Source organism: Astatotilapia calliptera, chromosome 8 (assembly GCF_900246225.1).
Source record: "Astatotilapia calliptera chromosome 8, fAstCal1.2, whole genome shotgun sequence".
NCBI lineage: Eukaryota > Metazoa > Chordata > Actinopteri > Cichliformes > Cichlidae > Astatotilapia > Astatotilapia calliptera.
The window spans coordinates 24,245,463-24,271,210 of record NC_039309.1 but is presented as its reverse complement, the minus strand read 5'-3'; the positions used below and the strand labels follow the sequence as shown (position 1 = coordinate 24,271,210).

General features: G+C 41.5%; 1 protein-coding gene across 6 annotated transcripts in view; it reads right to left on the bottom strand.

Annotated features, from left to right (window-relative positions):
- exoc6 (exocyst complex component 6) overlaps positions 1-25,748 on the bottom strand; it is a 61,680-nt gene that overhangs the window by 17,679 nt on the left and 18,253 nt on the right. For 3 of the 6 annotated variants that reach the window (XM_026177535.1, XM_026177534.1, XM_026177536.1), the window contains exons 2-20: positions 21,524-21,695; positions 16,959-17,006; positions 16,730-16,820; positions 13,816-13,861; positions 10,582-10,635; positions 10,234-10,384; positions 9,988-10,146; positions 9,033-9,101; positions 8,148-8,231; positions 7,470-7,516; positions 7,228-7,348; positions 6,008-6,079; positions 5,830-5,927; positions 5,384-5,489; positions 5,149-5,258; positions 4,932-5,043; positions 4,721-4,855; positions 4,102-4,281; positions 3,359-3,388 (exon numbers count right to left, since the gene is read on the bottom strand). In XM_026177535.1, coding sequence (XP_026033320.1) covers positions 3,359-3,388; positions 4,102-4,281; positions 4,721-4,855; positions 4,932-5,043; positions 5,149-5,258; positions 5,384-5,489; positions 5,830-5,927; positions 6,008-6,079; positions 7,228-7,348; positions 7,470-7,516; positions 8,148-8,231; positions 9,033-9,101; positions 9,988-10,146; positions 10,234-10,384; positions 10,582-10,635; positions 13,816-13,861; positions 16,730-16,820; positions 16,959-17,006; positions 21,524-21,695 — 1,885 coding nt within the window. The remainder of the gene's footprint in view (positions 1-3,358; positions 3,389-4,101; positions 4,282-4,720; positions 4,856-4,931; positions 5,044-5,148; positions 5,259-5,383; positions 5,490-5,829; positions 5,928-6,007; positions 6,080-7,227; positions 7,349-7,469; positions 7,517-8,147; positions 8,232-9,032; positions 9,102-9,987; positions 10,147-10,233; positions 10,385-10,581; positions 10,636-13,815; positions 13,862-16,729; positions 16,821-16,958; positions 17,007-21,523; positions 21,696-25,748) is intronic. The other 3 variants (XM_026177538.1, XM_026177537.1, XM_026177539.1) reach the window with 1 other exon arrangement.

Sequence of the window (25,748 nt, the reverse complement as noted above, 5' to 3'; positions counted from 1 at the left end):
TCATCCTCGACTTTAAAGGAAATAATTAATAACCTGAGAAGCTCAAATACTTTGCATGACATTATTCCCGCTCGTATCATTAAGGATGCATTAAATACAATCGGGTCCTGTATCTTATTTTTAATGAACTCATCACTGTCATCTGGCTGTGTTCCGACTGTCTTTAAACATGCAGTCGTGCAACCTGTTACCAAGAAAAGCAGCCTTGATCATAACATTCGATCTGATTTCTAAACTCCCTTTCATGTCAAAAACTTTAGAGAAAATAGTGCTTCAGCAACTACAGACCCATTTAGAGATAAACGGTATAAGTGATAAATTCCAGTCTGGATTTAAACCGCGTCACAGCACCGAAACTGCCCTATTAAGAGTTTTCAATGACCTTCTTCTCATCGCTGACTCTGGGCGCACTGCGGTCTCAGTTCTATTAGATCTGACGTCACCTTTGACACGGTTGACCATGATATTCTTTTGGCAAGGTTAGAACAAGTAGTAGGCCTTAAAGGAAAAGTTCTCTCATGGTTTAAATCATATTTCTCTGAGAGGTCGTTCTCTGTCATGATGGGAAAATATTCCTCTTCTTCTGCCCCTCTTTGCTGTGGAGTGCCCCAGGGCTCGGTGCTCGGTCCTGTGTTGTTCTCCCTGTACATGCTGCCCTTGGGCTCCATTTTTGAAAAACATAATGTCTCTTTTCACTGCTATGCTGATGATATTCAAATCTACCTCCACCTGACTGGGGATGTTTCATCTTCACTACATCCTCTGTTTGATTGTCTGAGGGATGTGAAAGACTGGTTATCACGTAACTCTCTTACTTTAAATGAAAAGAAGACAGAAATTATTGTTTTTGATAGAAATATGCCTCTGAGACAACTGACTGGCACACTCGGGCCTGTTGCTAACCACCTCACTGATGCTGCTAGGAATCTTGGAGTTTTCATGGATAGTTCCTTCAAACTAGATAAACAGGTGTCTACTGTGGTAAAAACCAGCTTCCACCAACTACGCCAAATTTCTAAGGCTAAACCTTATATACCACACAAAGATCTGGAGAAACTCATTCATGCTTTCATCACTTCAAGACTAGATTATTGTAATTCTCTTTACTTGGGCCTCCAATCTTCCCTCCTCCAGCGATTGCAGCTGGTCCAAAATGCCGCAGCAAGTCTCTTAACCGGCACTAGAAAGTATGATACTATCACTCCTGTTCTGGCCAACTTACATTGGCTTCCTATTAAATATCGAATTGATTTTAAAATGTTATTGTTTACTTATAAAATCCTAAATAATATGGCACCTGATTACTGATCTCCTCTGTCTGTATAGCCCTCAGATCATCGGGCCAACTGCTCTTAGTGCAACCTGGTCTCGGCTGAAGACCAGAGGAGGCTGTGCCTTTGCCATTGCCGCACCCAAATTATGGAATAATCTTCCTCTCGACATTCACGCATCAGATTCTATTGAATCTTTTAAATCACGTCTAAAAACGTACTTGTTTAACCTGGCATTCGAGGCTAATTAGGGTAATTTACATCTGGCTCTGCATTTAGATTATGTAATTATTTTATATCTGTAATTTATATTTTATATTGTGATTTTTATCTGTATCATGGTTTTACTGGAAAGCACTTTGGTGTACTTCGGTCTTTAAATGTGCTACATAAATAAATTTGATTTTTTGTTTTGGATTTGATTTGAATATCTGGTACCTGGATTTTGTTTCACATGGGCACCTTGAACAAATTGGAAGTGCTTCATGTTAAATCTCCTTCAAGTGTTAGAAATGCAACTTTGAACGAACTTTGAATTGATCCATAAAGTATAGTACAGCTAGTATAAAACAATCTATTCCCTGGAGTTTAGAAGTTTTATTTATGTAAAGTGTGCCGAGTGTAGCTGCTAGGTGTGGCCTCAAAGAAGTTTCCAGGTTCACTATATAAACACCAGTCAGCTGGTGTTCCTGGTTAGCAGTGACTGGCATCAAGTTCAGAGTTACATGTAGTTTACTGTAGCACTGAAAGTGAGGCCAGAACACAACATTTTTACACCTTGCAGATGGGCCTGAATTATGCTCCCTTGCTAACAAACTCACAGACAGCTGCAGAGACCTTAGTTGTTCTTAATTTCCTACCTTCCTCTAAGCAGGCATCCGTACTGAAGGTAATATCCACCCTGCACTCAGATCCCAGTGGACTCTAATTTCCAACCATTACAACTCTATTTTTAGAGCAGTTTAAAAAACACAACGTAGTTGACCAAAGTTATTTCCAGACAGCAAGAAAATATAAAACAGGTATTAAACAATAATGAAAACTAAATAATAGTAAAACAAAATAAGAATAATAGACAATAAAATAAAACTAGAATAAACAAACTCCACACAGAAAGGCCCTGGCCAGGATGTTGTGAGGCAACAGTGCTAACCACTGTGCCACTGTTTATAAAGCTAACAGGACATTCAACATTCAACAGCAGAGATAAAAATGAAACCTTGGCTTCAAAAGCAAATGGAGTCAAGAAACACACCGAAACAATTTGCATGAAAAAACTGGGATTTCCATGATGTAGTTTTTCTTCTTCTTCAGTCACCTCTTTCACTCACTCACATCTCTCTTCATTTAATTATTAGTTATTATAAATGTCTGGCTCTGTCTTTGTGCTTCCTCCCCTAACCCCAACCGGCTGTGCCGCCCCTCCCTGAGCCTGGTCCTGCTGGAGGTTTCTTCCTGTTAAAGGGAGTTTTTCCCTTCCATTGTTGCCAAGGTAAAGACTGATTGCAGGGTCTTTACTTTACAGTACAGCATCTTGAGGCATCTGCTGTTGTGATTTGGTGCTGTATAAATAAAGGTGAGCTGAATTGCAGTATTCTGGCCTTAGCTTTCATATGCAGTGGATGTTACGTCATCCTTGGTCTCACAGCTTTCCCGCAGATAAAAGTATCTGTTGCTCAAGTTTGAATGTAATTATGGTCTGTGAATGTTTTCATTAGCAACAGTTCCAGATTGTATATTAAAGATAGCTTTCATGTCTGAAAAGTGAAGCCAAAGCAAAAGTGCTGAGTTGCAGACTTGTCAAGTCTTGAGCCAGTTAGCCTGCAGTGTCCCCCTGTTCCACAGTAAGGTCCGCCTATCCTGTAATGTCCCGTTTCAAAGAGCTAAAATGGAAACAAAATGCTCACAATGGGAATACCTCATAGGTGATGTCATGGTGGCTACATCAATCTTTTATATTCAGTCTATGGCAGAACCACAAGCTTAGAGTTGTGGGACTTCTGAAGGCAAACATTAGCATGCATTGTATCGCCATTCTGCCTGTAGCTTAGCAGCAAAGTGTTATAAATCCAGGCAGGGATACTCACCGACATTGATGCATGATCATTGTTGTTATTCTGAGCAGAGAACCCCCAAACCAACCAAAAATGGAAGAAGGAGAGGGAAAGAGGGAAAGGACAGGAAAAGAAATGTGGCAACAATAAATGGACAGCTAGAGATATCTTGCATGCTTGACATGTCAAATTAATCAAGGAGTAAAAAATTCAGTTACAAAGCTGTGCATTACAGAAGGTGTGGATGGAGACACAGCAGGAGATAATAAGGAGAAATAGTCGCACATGCAGGTGAGAAGGGCAGGTACAGCCAACAGACCAATCAGGCTGTGAGCTCAAATAACAGTTTCTGATCAAATCCTTTACACTTTGCTATCTAATGTGCTCCGTTGGGTTGGAGATGATGTCAGTTTGCAAAAACATTGCACAAGCCAGTAACAGCACATCATGCAGAAATCAGCACTGCAACGTGTACATAGCTCAACGTGATATCCACAGTATAAACCTTTTTCAGACAGCACCTACAATCTGACAGAAATGCTATGAGGGCGTAAAAAACAACAGAGTGATGGTGGGAAGTCAGGGAAGGAAAACAAACAAACAAAAATAATCATGCGTTCGTATTATCAACAAAAGATCAACCTCACAGCACGCCATACAGCTAGTGTGTGAACAGAAAGGACAACAACAACACAACCCCACACTGTTCATGTTCCACAGCTCCCAGACAGAGGTGCTGAGCTAACGTGTAGAGGTTGGAGGCGGCTCACACTCACCGGGAGGTGTGTGAACACCTGGAAGGTAGATCGTAGGAAGTTGATCAGGTCCATGAGATACCCTGAGGCGCGGCCGTCAGACTCGGCCATGCCCCATTCGTAGTCTGCTAGCTGGATGAACTCATCGATCTTCTGGTTCAGTTTGGTATAAATCTCTCCCTCTGCAGCATGACGAGCATCCTGGAACAATGTTTTCACAAGAGTTAATGGGAGCAAATATTATTGTTCTTCCTACACGCATTCATTTTTGGAATGGAGACACAGATCTTCAACTTCTGCCACTTCATTAAGTACACCCGTTTAACATCTCATTAATCTGCCAATCACATGGCAGCAACTGAATGTAATCAGGGATGGAAGCAGAGACGACCTGCTGAAGAACTGAGCATCAGAACGATGAACAAAGGTGTTTCTGAACGTGGCTGGCCTTGTCTCAATAACTGCTGATTTACTGGGATTCTCTTATATCAGTTTCTAGACTAAAAAAGTGAATCTGTTCACCGGATGAAAATGCAAGAAGTCAGAAAAGAATGGCCAGACTGCTCAGAGGTAAGAAAGCTAACAGTAAACTCATCACAACCGAGGTATGAAGAAGGTGACTGCTAAAGGCACAAATCACCTTGAAGGTCGACAGTCCGTAGAGTCTTGTGGTGTGAACTGTTTCTGGGGAGACGTTGGTGATGTTTGTTATGAATTCCTCCAGATACCTGCAGGCCTGCTCCAGGTGGGTGGTATTAATGATGATCTGTACCAGCTACAGAGACAAGGTTACAGTTGTAGCCTGAATCCTGAATGCTTTTCACGACTGTGTGTGTGTGAGCAGTTCTAACCTCGGTCAGTCCTATGTGAGGTTTCTTGATAAGGTTTTGCAGACAACTGCTGAGAGTTCTTGTCAGCAACAGGTTGGTAGATTTTCGCAACATGTCATCAATCTCTGTTGAACTGGACACACAACAAACTTGACAGTTGCAAAGTGAAGAGACGGCAGTCCGGGGAGATTAGATATGTATAAGTGTTCGTGTGGCGAGTGAACACAGAGTAGTGTACCTGCGGTGTAGTGACTCGGAGAACTTGAGGCTGGCGTAAATGAACTCTTTGACCTGGGTGTAGATCTGAGGGACAGACTGGGACATTGGCAGCTTCTTAGGAAAGTCCTGCTGCTTATGCACACAGAAAAACTGTATTAATATTCATCCAACACTAGTTGTCTTTTAGGAAATCTTTCTTTTACGTGGATGCAACCGTGCCAGATTGGGGAGACGGTGGTACTTGAACACATTACCTTCTCTATCTCAGCATCGTGGAAGGGAAAGCGGCTGACAACCAGTTTATATTCCTCCTCTGTCTCCACTGGGATGGGACTGTAGTTGTCCAGTTCAAAGATCTCTCTATGGGAACACAGATCAGAGTTATCTTTGGTCTCCACTGTTTGTTCAGTTCAGTTTAATGTCGTCTCAGTGCCATTTTCAGCATCAATGATGTGAAAAAAAGAACAACTTCCCTCACACGGTGCTGATGCTTTGCTGAAACAGTACGAACAAAGCTGATTCTGGTTTTAGTTGTGTGTTTTTAGCTGCTCTGCTTTGTTCAAACAAAATATGCAGGCTGCATACAGACGGGGATGTCACAGCAGAAAGCCTTACCGCAAACACAATTGTTATTGTCAAATTGTCATTTGTGTTTCTGCACGTCCTACTGTGGCAGACGCCACACGTGAGTGAAGCCCACCTGAAAACCAGTGCCCATTTCTTCAGCAGGGTTTCGTTGTACTGGTCTCTAACCTCAAACAGCAGGTCAAACAAACGGTTTACCGGGAAGCCGAACCCCTGCACAAACATCACACAGTCAGAGAACACGTTTTCACACGGCAGAGTCACAAATAAGTCAAGTCCCACTCTTAACCAACCTGTAGTGTGTCAGCAAAGATGACTATGAGATTCTTCAGCTCCAGCACCAAGTCTGGGTCGTCACAGTATGACTGCAGAAAGAGAGTCATCACCACACACTGGTCTAACGTCGCATTACCTGCTTTGCTTCCTAAATCTATGTTCATGTGAGTCTTTGCAGTCCTCTGAAAACTGAGCACCCTGTCATTCAAAAGCGTGTCCGACCACCTTTAGCAGTAACTGAACTTGTAATTGTGAGAAGTTCTCATGTTGACAACATTGTTTCAGTTCACTGAGCTCTGTTTAGGCGTAGCACACTTCAGATTCTTTTTCTTTCCTGACACTCTGCAGCACATTTGCTTATGTGCTTAGGATCATCGTCCTGCTCCATGACCCACTTTGGGCCTTTGAATACCGTACATATGAAGTAACTGCACTGTATACTGTGTAGAGTTTTAACTAGGTATATTTTTATAGGAAGTCTGCCTACATGACAAACAAGTTAAGCCAGTGCATTAACAAAGGCCCTCGTTTTTCCAGAGAGTAGGGCGATTTATCACCCTGAGAGCAGCACAGCTGTATATGAACACAGCCTGAGACTGGACACTCAGCACTCAGACTTGTTGTCTATTGAAAGCATATTGTATTTATTTAACCCGCACTGGGAGAATTTTACTCATTAAGTATATCATCTGCATGTCTTAGTTTTGCTTTTTTTTTAAACAATCTGATGCAGCCTTGTTACTTTTAGCTGACCATGCACTCGCTGTAAGTGCAGGAGCCCGACAATGTGGACTTGCTTTTGTCAGAGCACAGCAGAGGGGCACAGAGGACACCAGGTCTTTGTTAGTCTTCTCACCCATGCTGTGCGGCCTATTCTCCAGCCTGTTAGCATAATCCTCGGGGTCATTTGCAACTGACAGGGCTCCAGCGGGCAGGAATATGCCTTCTTTATCTGCTGTTATTGTTGCAATCTGTCTCTCATTAAGGTCACAATGGCCTCCTCTTTGCCTGCATGTGTATGTGTGTTTTGACCTCTGCTCTTAATAGTGACATCATTAGTGTGTTTGTGGGTGTGCTGACCTGTGAGGGGTGTATCATCCACTGAATGAAGGAACTATCATTTCTATTAACTCTCAACAGCATCTTTTCCATTCACAGTCAATGCCCTGCAGACATTAGAGGTGTGTGTGTGTGTGTGTGTGTGTGTGTGTGTGTGTGTGTGTGTGTGTGCTCCTACAGAGTGTGTCCGGAGTACAGCGATGATCTTGGACAGCGCCATGTTCCACAGTTCATCAGTATAAGCTCTGGTCACCAGCCCTTGAGTGGCATGGAGGATATGGTCCTCTACAACAAAGAACCTGACCCCCCCCACACACACACACACACACACACACACACACACACACACACACACACACACAGATTTAGGTTCACAGTGAAACAAAACAGCCAGATGAGCATTTGAAAGGAACATCTTACCCCACAATCTGATTGAAGTATCTTCTGTAGCCTTCCACTGTCTCATGCTAAACACACACAAATAGACACAAAGCCATGTTAATACAGATGCAAACGTAACAGTCACCAGTAAGGCAAATATTGAAATAGGAGGGAGAAAAAATAAGTTAAAAGTTGTATTTCTGCAGCTCTTGTCTGACATGGCTTTTGCTTTGTGACTTCATCCCAGGAACCACCGAGGCTCAAGCCTGCTGGGACCTGGAAGCTGATGAACCAGCACCACTCTCCATAGTAAAGATATGGACTGAGATGGTGCCGCCTATCTGTGCACCGAGCATGCTGGTGGTAGCATCTTGCTCTGGGGCTGTTTTGCTTTTTCCTGATGTTATCCTAAAACTTTAAAACATCCTTTATAACTTTTTAAATACAAAGTACAGCTGTTTATTTCCCCCCTGAAAAAACAGTAACAGTCATGGTTTTCTAAGCTTTGCCAGAGCTGGATCGCAGCTGCTGTACGATCTGTGAGTAATCTATTTAGTCATAGTAAGAAATACACAGGTTCTAGGAAAAATTAATACAAGGCAGACTGTGTTTAGTGCCATGTAGTCACAATGAAAGGCCCACTGAAAAACCCCCGAGCGCTTGTCTGAATTTCATTCATATGCTTTACACGTATGTTTAAGCGCTTGTGTTGCTCACCATGTTAGCCTGCGGCTGCAGAACTAGCCGGGCCTGTTTTTTCCTCTGTTTCCTGTAGTAGTTCTCAAATGTTTCTCGGTCACCCTGCACACACACAGAATACAGACATAGATCAATTAACTATGATACATGATGTTACAAACCAGAACACTCAGGTACTATCAAATCCCAGACTGTCCTGGTCCTGGGTCTGGAGACTCGGTGGCTTTTAGTTTGTATTTCTTGCTTCTTTAGTGTTTTGGTGATTTCTTGTTGTTGTGTTTTGTTGTTAGGTCCCTTGTGTTACCTACAGTCATCCTTGTCTCTATGTTCATGTATTTCCTGTTTTACTTTGACAGTCCCGTGTCCTGTTAGCGTTTATAGCTTTGCTCTCCTCCCCGTCTCGTCATGCCTGATTAGTCTCGGCTGCGTTCCCCTCCTGTTTCCTATTTCCTCATTATCCTCTGTGTATGTATGGCGTGTGTTTTCCTTTGTTCTGTCAGGTTTCATGTAGTCGTCCTTTGCTTTTGTTTGTTGTTGTGTTCGCTAAAATAAAGGCTCGCTTTCTATTCAACATCCACCTTCATCTTCGTTGTCTGCGTTTGGGTCCACACTTCACCTTCCTGTGTCTGAATCCCCGTCCTTTTTACCTGCTCTGGGCTTCATGGGGCTTAGGTAATAAACAGATCTTAGGTGACCCAGAGAGGAGAGCTGAGACTCTGATGTAATCACAAGCATTGGAGCTGATCATGAAACAGCTGTGCTGTATTTCAGGGGTAACGTTGGATGTTAGCACTATAACCTTAATTAGCATAGCTGTCATTAGATAATCAAAATCCAATGAACAGAGAAATAAGGCAGACCAATGGATAGCATTAGTTATTAGCTTTCGCCACAGACACCTACCAACACAGTATAGATGTGTAGACACCTGTAGACGGGCGAGAAGTCCACCAGATCCTGAGCTGTAAGAATCTGTAAGAACACAAATGGAATGTTTTTAACTGCTTCTTCATATGCTGGTTATTTGGTCATGGTAAATGGACTCGTTCCTGCTCTGAGCACTCAAAGTGATTTACACAGTGCCTCATTCAGCCATTCACAGAAGCACGTTTTGCTATGTGCTTTCTATTTAACATAGAGCTTCACATACATTCATACTCTGATGGATGCATTGGAGAGCAACTGGGAATCATTATGGCACGCAGACTTGAGCAGCCAGGGATCGAACCACGAACCTTAGCAGGTGACCTGCTTACAAAACTGTCTTATGTAATTATAGAAACTTAGTTACAGAATTCCTGATTATGCAGCATGACAAATGGATCACTCTGTAACTAATGACATTTGTTATGTCTGATGAAAATATAATAACAGAAAACTAGAGAAGAAGGAAGAACGATTGAGCAGCCAGGCAGCAGAATCTCAGGCGTTCACCTGTGGGTTAGCCTCACATGGAGCAGAGCTGCACATCACAGCAGTACGAAGGAAAATTAACAGTAAAAAAAAAAAAGGGTCGATGCACTGTTACCTGCTGAATTTAAAAATTATATAAGTATATACATGTACCTGAGTTTGTTTTGTTAGATGAATCTGCTTTTATTTGGTAAGTAAAGGTGGACGTACTCAAGTTTATTATTTGTATCTCTGTCCAGAAGCAAAGCACTTTACTTTCAGTCGTTTAAGGAAAAGACGATCCTGTAACAGTGGAAACTTTCATAATCTCTTCTTTTATGAAAAAAAAAGATTTGCATTGGAAAAAAGTTAATTTTGTATCTTTATGCTGTCAGCCATGGTTCTTTAAAAGACATCAGTATCTGATCATCACCGCCACGTCAGCTACACACACGTCTTATCTCACCTCTTCATCAGCCTCATCATCTCCAGTGTCATCATCCATCAGCAGGCCGTTGGGAGTGTGAGCATGAGTTCGCTCATTGAGAGAGTACACGGGCTTGATGTAGTGGCCCATACTGGCCTGCTTGGCTACTGCACTGTTAAAGGTCCTATGCTGCTGTGCCTGAAGACAAAAACACACACGTCAGCAATTTGACTTCTTTTTTCCCTGCTATGACCTGAATTATTTAAAAAGGAAAAAGCTCTATACCTGTCTCATGGCAGTCTCTCCAACCTTGTCTGAATGCTTTCGAATGCTCTCCAGGAAGTCTTTGAGGTCTGACATGGAGATGTCTTTGATCTCCTCTCTCAGTCTGGGCAGATTTTCAGCCATGATCTGACAGAACCTGTACTGACTGACCCTGCAAGGGATACATCAGAACTATGAAAAAAGAAAAGCAGTCCGATCCAACATTCATTCAAAAAATCAATAAAGAAATACATTTTAAAAAGCAGTGCAGTGCAACAGCTGGCAGACTAACAGTCTGACACCTGTTAGCTTCTCATGTCGAGCCAACATTACTGTGACATTCTTTCAGCAGCCTTCGTCTGATCCTACCTTGGGATATAGACCTTCTCCAACTGCTCCATGGTTTTTAGTGCGGCATAATATCTGTAGACGTAAACAGCACAGCATTAGTAATAACAACTCCGAACTACTGCTACTTATTAGAACCATTTAACATTAAATCTTCAAATGGACTTGGAAACTTAGTAGCAACACAAGGAATGATTAAACTAAGAAAACACTGTTTCTGTTGTCAAATGAATACACAGTAAGAAAGCCTCAGATCCTCCAGCTACACCTGGGGGACCCCCGGTGCTTTCAGGCCATCTGAACTATATACAGTGGGGCAAAAAAGTATTTAGTCAGCCACCGATTGTGCAAGTTCCCCCACTTAAAATGATGACAGAGGTCAGTAATTTGCACCAGAGGTACACTTCAACTGTGAGAGACAGAATGTGAAAAAAAAATCCATGAATCCACATGGTAGGATTTGTAAAGAATTTATTCGTAAATCAGGGTGGAAAATAAGTATTTGGTCACCTCAAACAAGGAAAATCTCTGGCTCTCACAGACCTGTAACGTCTTCTGTAAGAAGCTTTTCTGTCCCCCACTCGTTACCTGTATGAATGGCACCTGTTTGAACTCATCATCTGTATAAAAGACACCTGTCCACAGCCTCAAACAGTCAGACTCCAAACTCCGCCATGGCCAAGACCAAAGAGCTTTCGAAGGACACCAGGAAAAGTATTGTAGACCTGCACCAGACTGGGAAGAGTGAATCTACAATAGGCAAGCAGCTTGGTGTGAAAAAATCAACTGTGGGAGCAATCATCAGAAAATGGAAGACATACAAGACCACTGATAATCTCCCTCGATCTGGGGCTCCACGCAAGATCTCATCCCGTGGGGTCAAAATGATCATGAGAACGGTGAGCAAAGATCCCAGAACCACACGGGGGGACCTGGTGAATGACCTGCAGAGAGCTGGGACCAAAGTAACAAAGGTCACCATCAGTAACACACTACAACGGCAGGGAATCAAACCCCGCAGTGCCAGACGTGTTCCGCTGCTGAAGCCAGTGCATGTCCAGGCCCGTCTGAAGTTTGCCAGAGAGCACATGGATGATACAGCAGAGGATTGGGAGAATGTCATGTGGTCAGATGAAACCAAAGTAGAACTTTTTGGTATAAACTCAACTCGTCGTGTTTGGAGGAAGAAGAATACTGAGTTGCAGTTTACATTTTGAGCCAAAACCTCCTTCCATCAGTGAGAACTTTGAAGATGAAACGCGGCTGGGTCTTCCAACATGACAATGATCCAAAACACACCGCCCGGGCAACAAAGGAGTGGCTCCGTAAGAAGCATTTGAAAGTCCTGGAGTGGCCTAGCCAGTCTCCAGACCTCAACCCCATAGAAAATCTGTGGCGGGAGTTGAAAGTCCGTGTTGCTCGGCGACAGCCCCAAAACATCACTGCTCTCGAGAAGATCTGCATGGAGGAATGGGCCAAAATACCAGCTACTGTGTGTGCAAACCTGGTAAAGACCTATAGTAAACGTTTGACCTCTGTTATTGCCAACAAAGGTTATGTTACAAAGTATTGAGTTGTATTTTTGTTATTGACCAAATACTTATTTTCCACCCTGATTTACGAATAAATTCTTTACAAATCCTACCATGTGGATTCATGGATTTTTTTTTCACATTCTGTCTCTCACAGTTGAAGTGTACCTCTGGTGCAAATTACTGACCTCTGTCATCATTTTAGGTGGGGGAACTTGCACAATCGGTGGCTGACTAAATACTTTTTTGCCCCACTGTAACCCCTCCACTGAGCCCAGGGCCAACAGTAAATGTCTGAGGGAAACACCCATCCCAATATAATGATAGTAAATAATAAATAACAACAAAGTATGACCTATATCTGCATGTACATACACTGTACATCTATATTTGGTATTTTCTTTTTATTGTCTATTCTGTAACCACAAAGTATTTGTGTTTTTTTAATTCTGGGCACAAATGACAAGAGTTCAGTGAACGGTCAGCGTGCTGAGCTCCCATCATGATGCTGATAAGCATGATCTAATGGATCTAATTGGTGGTTCAAACTGTATTGTACACAAATGAACAGAAGACACTCATCAACTGTAAACGCTGTCAGGAGGAAGGAGAAAGTGCCAGGACGACAGCTTTCAGCACTGATGGCGTGTGTGCGTACGTGCCGTCGGGTGCAGCAAATTAAAATCGTTTTGAATCAGGAAATCTTTTTTTTAAACCCACCCCTGCTAAGCCGTGACAGAGCAGCAGCAAGGGGGGCCTTCCTGTGAGCAAGGGCACTTCCTTCCAGTCTCTTAATTGGTACATGGTAATGAACAAGAAAGGGTCAATATTTCCTGTCCAAAGTGAACACCCCTCCCCTCTTTACAGAGACAGGCTTGTAAAGTTTAGACAAGCTAGCAGAACATGAGCTGAAAAGTCGGTGAGATTTTAAACTGGAAAGAGAAATTAGAAATGTTTAGAATTAACAATAAAGGATGACTTCCTGAATCTTATTTTGGAAGGTTCAGGCTTGGTTTCGGCATGGTGTTGGCAGGGTGTCGCAGACAGGAAGTGACAGAGAGAGAAAAGGAATGCAAATACAACAACATGTCAATTAATCAGTCGATAATCACATGTTTAATTTGCTGGCAAGAAGGTCACAGTTACAAGCTAGCTAACTTGTTACAGTTTTAAGGCTTCCCAGATTGATTTATGATAACAAACTCAACTTTTGGGAGTCTTTATAAACTCTCAACTTATTCCAGGCCACACTGTCACTACGTATGCAAGAATGAATGTAAAGCTGACTATTTCCTACATCTTGGCAGTCCAGTTTTAACCAGTTAGCATGTCATGTGATCATATGTCACTGTCACAGGGTCTCTGCTGGTAACATAAAAGCTGACGCACCACGATGTCCCCGTCTGACCATAACTGAGACGTCAGTCCACCTCTAACCCACAGCAGGTGTGTACACCCTGTGCTCTGACAGGCTGCTAACAAAAAGGAACTACTACATCCTGCATTGATAACATCTTTTTCTGACATGTCTTTATCTTTATTTATTTATCTTTACCAGTGACACATCAGGTGAAACTACAACACACAGCTGTGTTTAAATGATTGGACCATGATGTATCGAGTTGATTGTATTTATCGCTCTCTACTTGTGATTTTATTGCCAAAGAAAGACTTAAAACTGTAAACAAGGTCACACTGTGGTGAAATGCTTTATGATGGTTACCTTTTGGATTCCAGCTGCTCCTTTAACTTGCTGTACATTTCTAGCACTGCAAAGGGAGCAATGACAGGAAGCAGGATTAGTTTGATAGTTCACACATTTCAGTCAGTTTTGCTCATCACACATCACATTTACAGTGATAACATGTTTAGTTACCAGTAGGCTCCACTGCACTGCAGACCTCCACACTGATGCATCACTGTTGCAGCAGCTTAGGTGCTATACAAGTTCCAATATTACACATGCCAGATAAAAGCATGCATAAATAATTTTTACTTGATACCCAAAAACTAAGGTTATAATCAGCTTCTTCAGCTTATGACGCTGGGAAGGCTGGAGGCAGTCACAGGACGCAAGATTAAAGTCTAAACAAACTGACTCAGTATCCACACACTGATAAAGAGTCAGTGAGGAATTTTACAAAACTCACCACAGTGGATTATAAACTACAGATGTGACTGAAGTGCAGATTTTTAGCTTTACTTCAAGGAGTCTAAAACTAAGTATTGAATTAACTGCTTATGAGTTAAAGCCATTTTTATCTATATTCTCTCATTTTCAGAGGATCAAATGTAACTGAACTAGGGCTGCAACGATTCATCGAGTAATTTAAATAATTATATGATTATAAAAATTTCTTGACACAATTCTTTGCTTTGATGCTTCGTTTAACGCACAGCTCTGTAGCGTGCCACTGTCACCACAGAACTGAAAACAGACCTGCAAAACAAACGTTTTTAGAAGCAGCGTACAAATAAACCCTTTTACATAGAGAAAAATCTGCAGTAATCCTCCAGAAGTTGAATTAAAATATGCAGATGAACTGATTACTTAGTCTGACACCAAGTTTAAATGTTACAGCTTGCTGCATAAGCTAACGAACGGTATTTTACATGGAAGTGATACCTGCAGCGAACAGGGGTGAGTCTAAAGGGGGGCATGGGGGGTACTAGACCATGTTCATTTTAAGACTTCCATAATATTTTTCAGATTGAATTTGAAATATTTTGTTTTAATTAACAGCATTAATATTTAAAAATAAAAGCATTTTTACAAGCCAAGAGAAATGTAAATGGGCCACTAACACTCAGAGTTTATGCCTTGGTTTAGGTTTCATATATATCTCATATTATTGACTTTGACAGATGATGTATGTAGTTAAAGTTCACAACATGACTCATTAATGAGAGAAAAGTATTTCTTATCTGATTACTTGATTAATCGATAGAATAATCAATAGATTATGCAATTACTAAAATAATCAATAGCTTCAACAAGCAATAAGCAGCCTGAGTTGATTCTAAATGTTTTTTGGTAGATGTTCACTGAACTCATTCACTAATATTTGGATATAAATATTTTATCCTGCACAAAAAACAACCGCGTATTCATGGAATGTGCACTGACCTATATTATTCTAACATTGCATGCATGTTATTAAAGACAAAATCTAAACCAGCAGGCTTATGCAATCTGCATCCAGTCTGCATCCAGTCTGCATTCACTACATCCAGTCTGCATTCAATCTGCATCCAGTCTGCATTCAATCTGCATCCAGTCTGCATTCACTGCATTCAATCTGCATCCAGTCTGCATTCAATCTGCATCCAGTCTGCATCCAGTCTGCATTCAATCTGCATTCAGTCTGCATCCAGTCTGCATTCAATCTGCAACCAGTCTGCATTCAGTCTGCATTCAATCTGCATCAAGTCTGCATTCAGCCTGCATTCAATCTGCATCCAGTCTGCATTCAGTCTGCATCCAGTCTGCATTCAATCTGCAACCAGTCTGCATTCAATCTGCATCCAGTCTGCATTCAATCTGCATCCAGTCTGCATTCAGTCTGCATCCAGTCTGCATTCAGTCTGCATCCAGTCTGCATTCAGTCTGCATTAAGTCTGCGTTCAATCTGCATTCAATCTGCATCCAGTCTGCATTCAATCTGCATCCAGTCTGCATTCAGTCTGCATCCAGTCTGCATTCAGTCTGCATCCAGTCTGCATTCAATCTGCAACCAGTCTGCATTCAGTCTGCATTCAATCTGCATCCAGTCTGCATTCAATCTGCATCCAGTCTGAATTCAATCTGCAACCAGTCTGCATTCAGTCTGCATTCAATCTGCATCTAGTCTGCATCCAATCTGCATTCAGTCTGCATCCAGTCTGCATTCAATCTGCATCCAGTCTGCATTCACTGCATCCAGTCTGCATTCACTGCATCCAGTCTGCATTCAATCTGCATCCAGTCTGCATTCAATCTGCATTCACTGCATTCAATATGCATCCAGTCTGCATCCAGTCTGCATTCAATCTGCATCCAGTCTGCATCCAGTCTGCATTCACTGCATTCAATCTGCATCCAGCCTGCATTCAATATGCATCCAGTCTGCATTTAATCTGCATCCAGTCTGCATCCAATCTGCATCCAGTCTGCATTCAATCTGCAACCAGTCTGCATTCAGTCTGCATTCAATCTGCATTCAATCTGCATTCAGTCTGCATTCAATCTGCATCCAGTCTTCATTCAATCTGCATCCAGTCTGCATCATGCCACATCTCCATTCCTTTATATAAGGAATCACCAGGGCTGCACATAAGTGGTCCGCAGGTGTGCATTCGCTGTCAAAATAAAAAACGCGCACAAGGGTTAGGGTTAAATTTAAAAACTGTACTTTTGAGTTAAAATATATATTTATAATTTTAATAAATGACAAATTAAAAAGGCATGAACATTTTTTTTTGTATCGAAAAAATATCGAACCGTGACACCAAAGTATCGAACCGAACCGTGAATTTTGTGTATCGTTGCACCCCTAATATATATATATATAAAGACTCCTGAGGTCAGCCAGCTGGATAACACTGTTCAAAACTGAACAACAAAATCTTTCTCACTGAAGCAGAGGCAGCATTAGTACCTGGTATACAGAGTTGGAGTTTCTCCACAGTGGTCGCCATGTTCCTCTGCTGGACCCGACAGCGAATCACCTCCTCTGTCTGAGCTGTCACCTGTGGGAGAGAACGCAGTGTTGGAGACAGTGAAAAAGAGGGCACCACTGGGATTAAGTACAGTCATGTCTTATAGGGAACTCTCTTTGCAGTAAATGTACATGCAGATTTCTTCACAGGGGAACAGCATGGACGTACCTCCCTGCCTGCATCTTGTAGTCTTCGATTAGTGTCTGTCACTTGACCCTTTGGAAAAAAGACACAAGTTTAATAATTTACATAACTTTAAATCATTTTACCATTGATCTTCCACAAGATTTTATAATTCCACATAATCCATCATGTTTAAAAGAGCTCCTCTGTACACAAACTCTGGGGAGCTACACTGGGTGACATGCTTCCTTCCTCAAGATGAGCATACATACCTCTATAATAGCCATAATACACACCATGTATGGAGGTCAAACAGCCTCACCCCAAAAACACCATACCAACAGTGAGGTTGGAGGCGGGAACATCATGGCGTGGGACTGTTTTTCTGTGTACGGCACTGGGACATTTCAAATAATTGCAGGAAGGATGAATGGAAAAATGTACCAAGACATTCTTGATAAATATCTGCTGTCATCTACGAGGATGATGAAGATGAAAGTTCATAGAAGGGGCCCACGAAGCATTCAGGATTTTAAGACTGTGCAGAATCATTCTGACCAACAAAGGCTTTTGTACAAAGTATTCAACAAATTGTAGTAAGCGTTTTTAATACTTTCTCCTCGTGTCATTTCTCATTATTACACATCATTTATGGACATCTGTTGATTGATTTCTTTGCATGAGTGGATTGGATGGCTTTTTACTGACATCCTGTGAGAATCTAACACCAATACCACCTGTAGAAATACATTTACCTAGAAAATTGGTGATATATTCAATATGCATTTTATGAATACTTCAGTGTTGGTTCTGGCATACTTGGTGTTGCATGTCTATTCTGCTCATCTCTTCGTGCCCTCTCTTTTCCCTTTCTACAGCTGCTCAGCCTTGTAATCAGCTCATTGTCCATGTCCATTAACCAGGCCATGGAGAACTGAGCCTATCGACTGTGCACTGGGCCTTTCACGGAGTTTAATGGCTTGTGACAGGGTCTTTCTCACAGATTCAGTGACAAACCTTTCAATTCTAGCGCTTTACACATCCAGTCATCCACCCATTCACACACACATTCACACACTGGTGATGGCAGCTACATTGTAGCCACAGCCACCCTGGGGCGCACTGACAGAGGCGAGGCTGCCGGACACTGGCGCCACCGGGCCCTCTGACCACCACCAGTAGGCAACGAGTGAAGCGTCTTGCCCAAGGACACAACGACCGAGACTGTCCGAGACGGGGGTCGAACCGGCAACCTTCCGATTACAAGGCGAACTCCCAACTCTTGAGCCACGATCGCCCGTCTATTCCTATTCCTGTGGCCACTTGATTATCCCACCAGGTATCTGACAACCAGCAGGTGTTGACTGTCTGGATCTTTTTCTTCCCATTCAGCTGAATGACATTTCAAAGTCATTGCTGTAGGTCCTAGTGATATGAATGAACAAGTGAATGCCTCATTCACTCCTGGCATATAGCTTGATGTCATCCATGTGATGAGTGGGAGATAGCTAGCATTTCCTCTATTTCGTAGTCTTGTTGATGTCCTGGCTGAGAGGGTTCATCTCTTTGAATAATCCTGCACTTCATGCTGATTGTGTAACTGGCTTGAAGTTGCCCCCATTGAATTGCTGATGAAGTTCTAGGCATTCCAGGATCCATGTGTGATGCACTGAGTTGTATGCTTTCTTATAATCAATCAAGGCAGTGCTCAGGTTCTTCAGTTTGTCAGTCTTGAATGACTGGTGTTTGGCCCCATTCAGTGTTTCTGCTTATTCCCTTCCGGGTCCTGCTCATGTTTTGAACCATGTGCCTGTTTGTCTTAGCTGCTATGATGACTGATAGGAGCTTTCATGTTTTGGGTCTGAGGAAGGTCATTGACCGGTAGTTGGATGGGTCCCTTCTGAAGATCCTTGGGTGATCACGACTGTCCAGTCTTCAATTAGCCATCCTTGGTGTGTCTAATCTTTTAGTAGCTAGTTCATTTGTGCGACACTCATGGAGAGCAGTTAGCTTCTTTAGCCAATTTCCTGACATGACTCATATCAGGAATTGATGCTGTCCAACTCTTCATACTTGAGACTTTCTTAGATGTCTGACAGTGCGATGGTAACTGAGGCCTGTTCAGGGAGGTTACTGGAGTTTGCTCTTAGCTCCACCAACCATATGTGTGTTGCATCCTTGTCCCATATAATCCTCCAGTATTGCTCTGACTCCAGCTTTGGTAGGGCTGTTCTCATATTGTTCCCCTGCCAATGAGATACTGCGAGTCTTTGCTTGGCAGTTTCCAAGGCCTCAGGTATGTCCAACTTACTGTACTTCTTAGGAGGGAATCTGAGAGTGTAGAGATGCTATCTCCTCCCTGACCTGATGTCCTGGCTCCCCTTTGCCGTAGCATTTGTGCCGTCCTTCCTAAATCTCTAGTTGTGTTAGCAGTTGCTTCTTAAGGATGTTGAAACACTGAGCTACTAGCTGTTTTGCGGTTAGTCCAGATTTTGGGTTTCGATGTATCCATAGGTCCCACATCCTCTTTATGCAACTCCATCTTCAGGGATTACTTCCATAGTAGCATCCCAACAATGCCCTGTATAATTTTGTGTTGTATTATTTAGTAATATATGAATAATTAATTGAAACACACACCAACACACAAATATAAATATGTATGCTTTGTTGTCTTGTTGTATGGTAAAGACTGCCCAAGATGTTGATTTGGTGTGGATAAGTGAAATTCTGATATTTTAGTCTGTTACTTTGTATTAATTAGCAGATATGTGTCTGTGCTTTGCACCCATACAGTTTGGGAATGCAGCTCACTAACCTTAGCTGATAACGGAGCACAGCACCACCTCTAAATATGCTCACTAGCTCCAAAACTAACATGATACCATGACATGACTAATGTGGCCAAAAGTCTGTTGAGTCTTAAATGCAGAGTCCACAAAAAGTAGGTGACCTCACTACATGTTAGAAGTGGGAATCACCATACATCCCACGATACGATATTATTGCAATTTTTAAAATATTTTGCGATATTCAGATTCTGTACATAAAGGTAAACTTGATCAATATTCATTTTATCTAATATCAAAGTCTCACACTCAGTCTTTCTCTCATTTCAGTTTTATTGTTGACAAACTGAACGGTTTGTATTACAGTCTAGTCCAACTTAACTGAATGCATCTGGTACAATTACAGCTATTCTGAACTATGCAATTTATGAAAACTATGCAGCCCCTTCAGCAACTGAAGAATTTGAAAGTAAATTAAAACAAAATATAATTTTACATTAAATAAAAAAGTTTTAAACGTAATTAAAATAAAACATGTCTTAAATTAAAATAAGTAAACTGTCATGTTTATTGCTGCCAAAAAAACAGTTAAACACATTTGGACAGTGTCAGGATTGTTGCTCAGAAAAAGGATCAACATGCTCTGAAGTCAGAGCACAAAAACCTTTTTTGTAACAAAATATCGATTTCTGCTGTCGCTGTATCGATACATTATTAGCAAACAAAATATCACGATACTACATAGTATCGATTTTTTCCTCCACCCCTACTACATGTAGCAATCTACAGCCATTCCTTATATGCAGTGTGTGATATTTGGCAGCAAAGAAACAGGTGAAAAATAGAGACATTGACAGTTACAGCCAACAAGGAGGATGGCTTTTGGAACAGAGCTTGGGTCTCCTGGGCCAGAAACACCTGGTAAACCTAAGAGTGAGACGAAAGTTTAGAGGTAAGCCGTCCCAAAGACGGACTTCAACTTACCTGCCTGGGACTGCAGCCTCAGTGAGCTCAGCATGTTATTTGCAGTGTGCTGCAGCTCCCAGCTTTTACACATAAAGCAATACAGGGACTACTGTTCCCAGCTGCAGTCCAAGATAGTGCCTTTCAAGTCTGACTATCAGTGGGATGAGCCTGCAGGTAGCAAAAACATAAAAGGGCTAGGCCAGAGCTGGCTGTTTATCAAAACCGAAACTTTAAAATTGAAAAACTTGATTAGACCAGAGCTCTCCAACCTTTTTGCGCCACGGACCAGTTTATGTCCGACAATATTTCCACAGGCCGGCCTTTAAGGTGTCGCAGATAAATACAACAAAATAAAACCAGGACTGGTACCAAAAAAAAAAAAGATTTATTCATAACACACAGGAAAAGACCCAGAGAAACAGAGTTAACGATAAAAACGATAAAAATAATCATAGAACCGATAAAAACCCTGAAAACCATAAATTTCACACCAGAGCCTCAACTTTCGCATGTGACAATAAATAACTCCGAACCAAACCATCACGTTGGTCAGAATTTTCTAAATGAAATCCAAGAAAGAACTGGGAACGTTAGCCTGGATCTGAAGTCACAGACTGTGCTGAGGCATTTGTGATCACAGCTTCACTGAATCCAGTAGGAAGGTTTATGATTCAGATCATTGAGCACTGTCAGATTACCAATAATCCCAAAAAATCCTGCTGTAATTTTCTCTTCTTCACAATGCAGGAGTTCACACACCCACTGTTAAATTAAAAAGCCAATGTATAATAAAAGCGAACTCTCTTACTATCACCTCTAGGTGTCGCTAGTTATGTTTAATGTAATCTCTCTTACCATCAGTTTTTCTGCATCAGCACGGACTTTGAGGAGCTCTGTGATGGCATCCACAAACCCTTGGTGGTGAAAATTGCACATCTTTTCAATCTCACGGTCATGATTCCTGATCCTGGCATCAAGCTTTTCCATGAAGCGCTTGTGGGCATTGGGTTGGTCATCATAAATAGACCTGAAAGAGGAGTAGATGGGTAACAGTTTAACAAACAGCAGAAGAAAGAGGATAAAACATGAACAGAAAAATGAAAAAACAAACAACCCTTTCTTATGTGTGTGCCAGTTTAGCTCAGTGGGTGAGCAGGCGACCACATGGCTGAAACGCAGCGGTGCGAGTCTGATCAGTGGCCCTGTGCTGCATGTGCTCAAACCCCGGTCTCTCTCCACCACTAACCAATAAATGCAAACTTTTCACGGTTTTAATTGAAAAATTGTACTCGTTCACTGACAAAACTCACATAAAATGATAAAACCTGCACAGCCTTCTCAGGTCAACAGAGCCGCTCATCTTTCAGCTTCTGTCTTTTTGTTCAAACGTGAGCTGAAATTACAAACAATGTTGGATTTTTACACACTGGTCATCTTGACCATATCTACATAAATAGGTGCACTGATTTGCTGCTATTCCATTTTTATTTATATCCTTAGAAGTATATATTTGTATATTATTGGAATTTAAATTCCCATCTTATCAGTCAGATGTACCAAGAGACACCTAAAGCAGAGTGTTAGTACTGTATCAAAGCTGATACAGATTAGATTCCTTCATCCTTCATGAAACATTAGGAGCCTCCCTGTAAATGCTGGCTCTGGACAAGGGCTGTGCGATATGTCCAGAATCTCATATCCCGATATAAGACATCTATCGTCCGATAACGATATAAATCACAAAAATGTAACATTTTCTGTAAAGTCTGTGAATCTCGGGCAGCTCGACTTGTGTGAAGTGTTTCCAGCTGGGCGTCGTGTAGCTGGAGTCGAGTGTTTTAACCGACGCATGAAACGATACAGTTTTAGACATAAGTTGTAACGGCGCCGTTTTCTTTGTATTTATTACACGGCGTGCTGCGGGAAGAAGCCTGTTCTAACGTTTGAGTCTAAGGGTTATTTTTTAGCACCTGGCTTCTCTTATTTACTTCTCATCGGTAGACTAAAACACAGTGGGACCAAAAACAACAGAGTGGGAGCTCAAGGTAACAATCCAAAGAAAGCACAAAGAGCTGGAGTAACAATACTGCAACAGGTGTAGAACTTTCCATTTCAGAACATACAGAATATTTCACATTTGTTTTAACGGGCAGTCAGCTTTCCTTTAATGAAATAAACGTTTCCTCATTGGTTCTTGCACTGATCAGTTTTTGTTACTGTACATGGTGAATGTAAACATGTCATACATACTTTTCTATGACATGTTTTGACAAATAAACTGAATTATTTCAGCCTTTGTATGAAAATCTAGCATGAGCACAACTGCATCATTTGTAAAAATAATTACGAGGAAGAGATCAGGAACATAACAAGGCAACTACAAAGTATTGTATGTTTCTGATCTTTCCTGAACCAGGAGTGATAATAGCCATGCAGAATGCTTCTACAAACACTTGTGAGAGAAATGTGGGGCACTCTCCGGAGCTCAGTGAAGTCGACAGGATGCCACATGTGCAACAAGTACAGCTGTGAAATTTCCTCACTAAATATTCCACAGTCAACTGTTAGAGGTATTATAATGAAGTGGAAGCAAATAGAAATGACAGCAACTCAGCCACAAAGTGGTAGGCCACGTGAAATCACAAAGGGAGGTGCATAGTGCAGAGAGGTCGATCGCTACAGACCTCTAAACTTCACTTGGTGGAGAGTTTCATGGCCGAGCAGCTACATCCCAGCCTACAATACTGGCATAACCTTCCATTTAATGGAATTACTCCGCCATCTAGTGACACTGAAGAGGAATAGCATGAGTATTGTTGTGAACCTACCAGTGACTCACTCAAGTCACAACAACAGTCACCTCAAGGTGCTTTATATTGTAAGGTAGACCGTACAATAATACATACAGAGAAAAACCCAACAATCATATGACCCCCTATGAGCAGCACTTTGGTGACAGTGGGAAGGAAAAACTCCCTTTTAACAGGAAGAAACCTCCAGCAGAACCAGGCTCAGGGAGGGGCGGGGCCATCTGCTGTGACCATTTGGGGTGAGAGAAGGAAGACAGGATAAAGACATGCTGTGGAAGAGACAGAGATTAAATGCAGAGAGGTGTATACACACATACTGAGTGGAAATCCGAATTACTCCATGAATTGCGAATCACCAAGACCTCAAATAATAATTGTTCTGCAAAACTACTGTCAACCTGCAGCAACATGAACTGCCATTGTTTAGAAAACCACACACCTGTGTATAAAGGCTCCCACAGTTTACACTGCACGCCAAGACAAACACCAGTCCATGAAGTGCTGAGAAAGAATCTGTGTAGATAACAAACTGCAGTGAGGCAAAGATGAGAAGAGTCTCATGGAAGCCTTAAATAATGTGACAGGAAGTTACTCCAGCTCATTCTGCCAAAAACATTTTCTCACAGTTGTAGGGTTTATTATCTTTGACACATACAGTTCTTAGCTTTTAGATTTTTCCATATTTCCAATAAAAACAAGGAATACTTTGAACCTGTTTTTAATTGAATTTCCCTGGTAAATACTTCTATGCACATATGTATACTGAATCCACATTTTTGCACAGATTTGGCCTTGTAAAGATAAGATTAGTTAAGATAACCTTTATTAGTCCCAGGCTAATAGGCTGCCGACCTTTGCCAGCGCACGTGGTACTAAGCTTTTGATCAGCTGTAAAACAGCCTGTTTCAGTGTAAGCACTGTTTTCAGTAAACTGCATGCTCAAAAAGTGTTTTGTCTCACTCCCATTTCTTCTTGTTGCATGTTGAAGCTCAATCAAAAAGATCAAAATGTGATTTTTGACATTTCTTAAGTGATCTTAAACTTTTGATTGGGACTGTATGAAAGGAAAGGTGCGTAAAGCATTGTGAGGGCTCAGGTATAAAAGAACCAGTCCAGTCCAACAAGGCTATCTGACAGGACATTATATTAGTACATGTTGTGGTAAAAATTAAATAATGATCCTTAAACCCTACTGCTCAAAGTACTGCTTGCACAAAAACACCTTGATATAATGCAATATTATTTTGAAGCCACCTCACCCGGGTCTACGTTGCCTTGAGAAGTAACTGTAACAGTATTTAAACATCTGTCAAAAACTTCCCATCAGCAAATCAATCAAATATCTCTGATGGATAAAAAACAGCATTTAGCCTTTCATCCGTGACTTGTCTCCGCTGGGCTTATTTGTAAGTGTGATAAACATGTATTTAAATTAAGCTTGAAATTTATGGCATTGCGACATCGGCCATGAAGCAAAGCTGCAGCTGTGCCAAAAAAAGCAACGCAACAACGAAAATTATCTTCAGCAAAAGCAAACTGCAGTCAGATACTGATCTGGACACAGACATCCATCATTTTAAATGAAACTTGATCCATTTCATCCAAGGATTTGAATTTGATAATTGCAGCAACTGTCACAGATTCACATTTAGGTGCTTTTCTTATGAAGACCTGAGCTGTTTATCTGCTTTCCACAGAGCCAGGATAACAACAGTCTGATGGCTTTTTGCTATATTAAGTGCTACAGTTTCTTAAAAAACCATTTAGAAATTTTAATCAACAACTTTCAGTCTAATTTAATCCAAGGGATCGTGTAGGGTTTGTATCCAGCTGTCTCACTATAATGAGACTCATGCAAGTAACAGTTTGCTTCATTTTATTTATTTATTTCATTTATGTGGAGGAATACACACGAATTATTTTGCCAGTGACACAGGAGTGGGAACTTTGTGCCTTTGAGATATGCTGCTCCCCACAATACAGTGGGGCAAAAAAGTATTTAGTCAGCCACCGATTGTGCAAGTTCCCCCACTTCAAATGATGACAGAGGTCAGTAATTTGCACCAGAGGTACACTTCAACTGTGAGAGACAGAATGTGAAAAAAAAATCCATGAATCCACATGGTAGGATTTGTAAAGAATTTATTCGTAAATCAGGGTGGAAAATAAGTATTTGGTCAATAACAAAAATACAACTCAATACTTTGTAACATAACCTTTGTTGGCAATAACAGAGGTCAAACGTTTACTATAGGTCTTTACCAGGTTTG